The 2,147-nt window shown below is 45.4% G+C and overlaps 1 protein-coding gene across 1 annotated transcript in view; it reads right to left on the reverse strand.

Annotated features, from left to right (window-relative positions):
- Window positions 1–1,863, reverse strand: part of SARC_05537 (hypothetical protein) — a 5,452-nt gene extending 3,589 nt beyond the window's left edge. Inside the window, exons 1-3 of the mRNA XM_014300606.1 lie at window positions 1,702–1,863; window positions 801–870; window positions 23–162 (exon numbers count right to left, since the gene is read on the reverse strand). Of these exons, the coding sequence (XP_014156081.1) occupies window positions 23–162; window positions 801–870; window positions 1,702–1,824 (333 nt within the window). The 5' untranslated portion in view covers window positions 1,825–1,863. The remainder of the gene's footprint in view (window positions 1–22; window positions 163–800; window positions 871–1,701) is intronic.
- Window positions 1,864–2,147: the final 284 nt, after the last annotated feature.

The raw sequence follows: 2,147 nt of genomic DNA on the forward strand, positions 1-2,147 counted from the left end.
ATATCTGTATTTATCTTCATACCTGAAAGAAGCCACCCACGCCCCCGCTGATGATCTGTGCAGCCGGCTCACTCAAAGAAAGGGGTTTGGCGTCATTCCGGATTGTTCCTCGGAGTGCGTACATACTTCCCGCATGCCCTAAGCCGAAGACAGCTCCCTTTCCTAGACCGAGAAGTAAGAGATATATGAGACGGTAGCGATTAGCCGTTATTGTGGGTTGTATCGATTTATACATAGGTATTTGAAGGAATAAACGAATTGAAACGAGAACATTCCTTTGTAAAGCGGCTTCAATTATGAAGGTGCGAAGGCCACAGCAAGGTTGTGGAGAAGTATAAGCCACGCACTGCTGGTTGAAATGGCTTATAGTATATACCACTCATTATTGGTTGAAGCGAACTATCCATACAAAGTACAGGTCATCGGCCTATGGCGAGGGGTCTAGTCTGGAAAAGTAGATATGTTGAATATTCGTAGCCATGCGGGAGACTCCCGTGACAGACACGGATACGAGCCTTGTGACATGTGCACCTCTGCATATAATAGTTCTGTGGACAGTTCACTAGTCAGTGCCTGACGCATGCATAACATGCATTCCTAGATTTCTTTCCGGATGAAGAACACACATACGTGATCGTCTGCAGTCAAGTAACCTCACGGCCTGTAGATACTACATACCGATTCCCACGCACGAATCACACACTGACAAAGCGCATCATTCTCGACAAAAAACAGTATAAACCCCCGAGTCTCCATATCAACTTACGCGAAGACATAAGAAAACACAGGCCACTACCTACCCACAGCAATGAATGCTCCCCAGGGAAGGAAGCCGTCCAGCAAACCCACCATCCCTTTCGTTTGTGTGATCTGCATTAGCAGCCATGATGGCGGGTCAAAGAGTTGAGTGTCATTGGATTGGTTCGCGGCCGAGTGGACGGTAGTAAATCGAGCCATACCATACGAGGATTTTAGACATGACGCGTACGGGACAACATATATCCGGATGGGATGGACATGAGCAACTATATGTGCTATACACAGCCAGGACCTCAATATAGAAGTCTGAACTCACACGTGTATGGGCAGTGGTAGTGTTCGGCCCTCTGTTCTCAGCTCGAAATCGACTGTATATAACCCACATTGAGGTGCCACTAGTTTCGATAGCGGCGAAGAACCCCCTCACAAACGTCAATTAGTGTTCGTGCCAATATCAAACCCATCTAACCCCGCCAGCAGCACGAACACCAGTGGCAACCACGACCTCGTCAGACCAATACTGACAGGAAGACCCCCCACCCCCCCCCACCACACACACAACGTCAATAAAATATATCTAATCAACAAACCCAAAGGTCTCATAACACGTACTCTCGATAAATACCCAAAGGACTTTGATGCAGATATCGTGTGAGATAAAACCCGACACCAACAATAAGAGGGATTATCGGGGGGGAAGACATTATTATATTTGAAACAAATGCATTGCTGAGAACCATATTGGATGCAACCAGAGCAAATGCCACGCCATGACCGACCTAACGAATATAGTAATATTAGGCTGTGCACTGATTTCCTCCGAGGAAAATAGGTGGCTTAATAAATAGAGTAACATTAGACTGCCCACTACACTAGTTTCGTCATGGAGATACGAGTAAAGGCAACGTGCCATACAGTGAAGACTATCTCACCAGAACTCACCTGACGAGTGATGGTAGCGTACGGTAACCCGGTCGTTTGTTTCTGGATCTTCAGAAACTGTATCGCATGCCCACCACATAGTTCGAAAGCAAAGGAAGTCGCTCCAGCTAACAACATCTTCATCAGAGGGGACTCCGGCGGTTTGTCGCTGATAATTTTTTTTTATATGAACGACGGGAGAGTATTTGAGATATATATACCACGTGCGCGGGTTTTAAAAGGTATCGCAAACTCAAGTATTGGGGGGTTGGAAAATAAAAGCAAAGGTCATACTTATTTAATGTTTCAGGCTGAGATACGCGGCAAAAGAAAGTACGGCTACGCTATAATGTAATGCTGATAAGCCAGTGACTGACCTGATGAGGCTAAGACAGACATGTGCTTCATTAATATTCTAATAATGATATTTTGACACTATAAATGAATGAGCTCAAATATATACACAA

This window comes from Sphaeroforma arctica (genome assembly GCF_001186125.1).
Source record: "Sphaeroforma arctica JP610 unplaced genomic scaffold supercont1.356, whole genome shotgun sequence".
Taxonomy (NCBI): Eukaryota; class Ichthyosporea; order Ichthyophonida; genus Sphaeroforma; species Sphaeroforma arctica.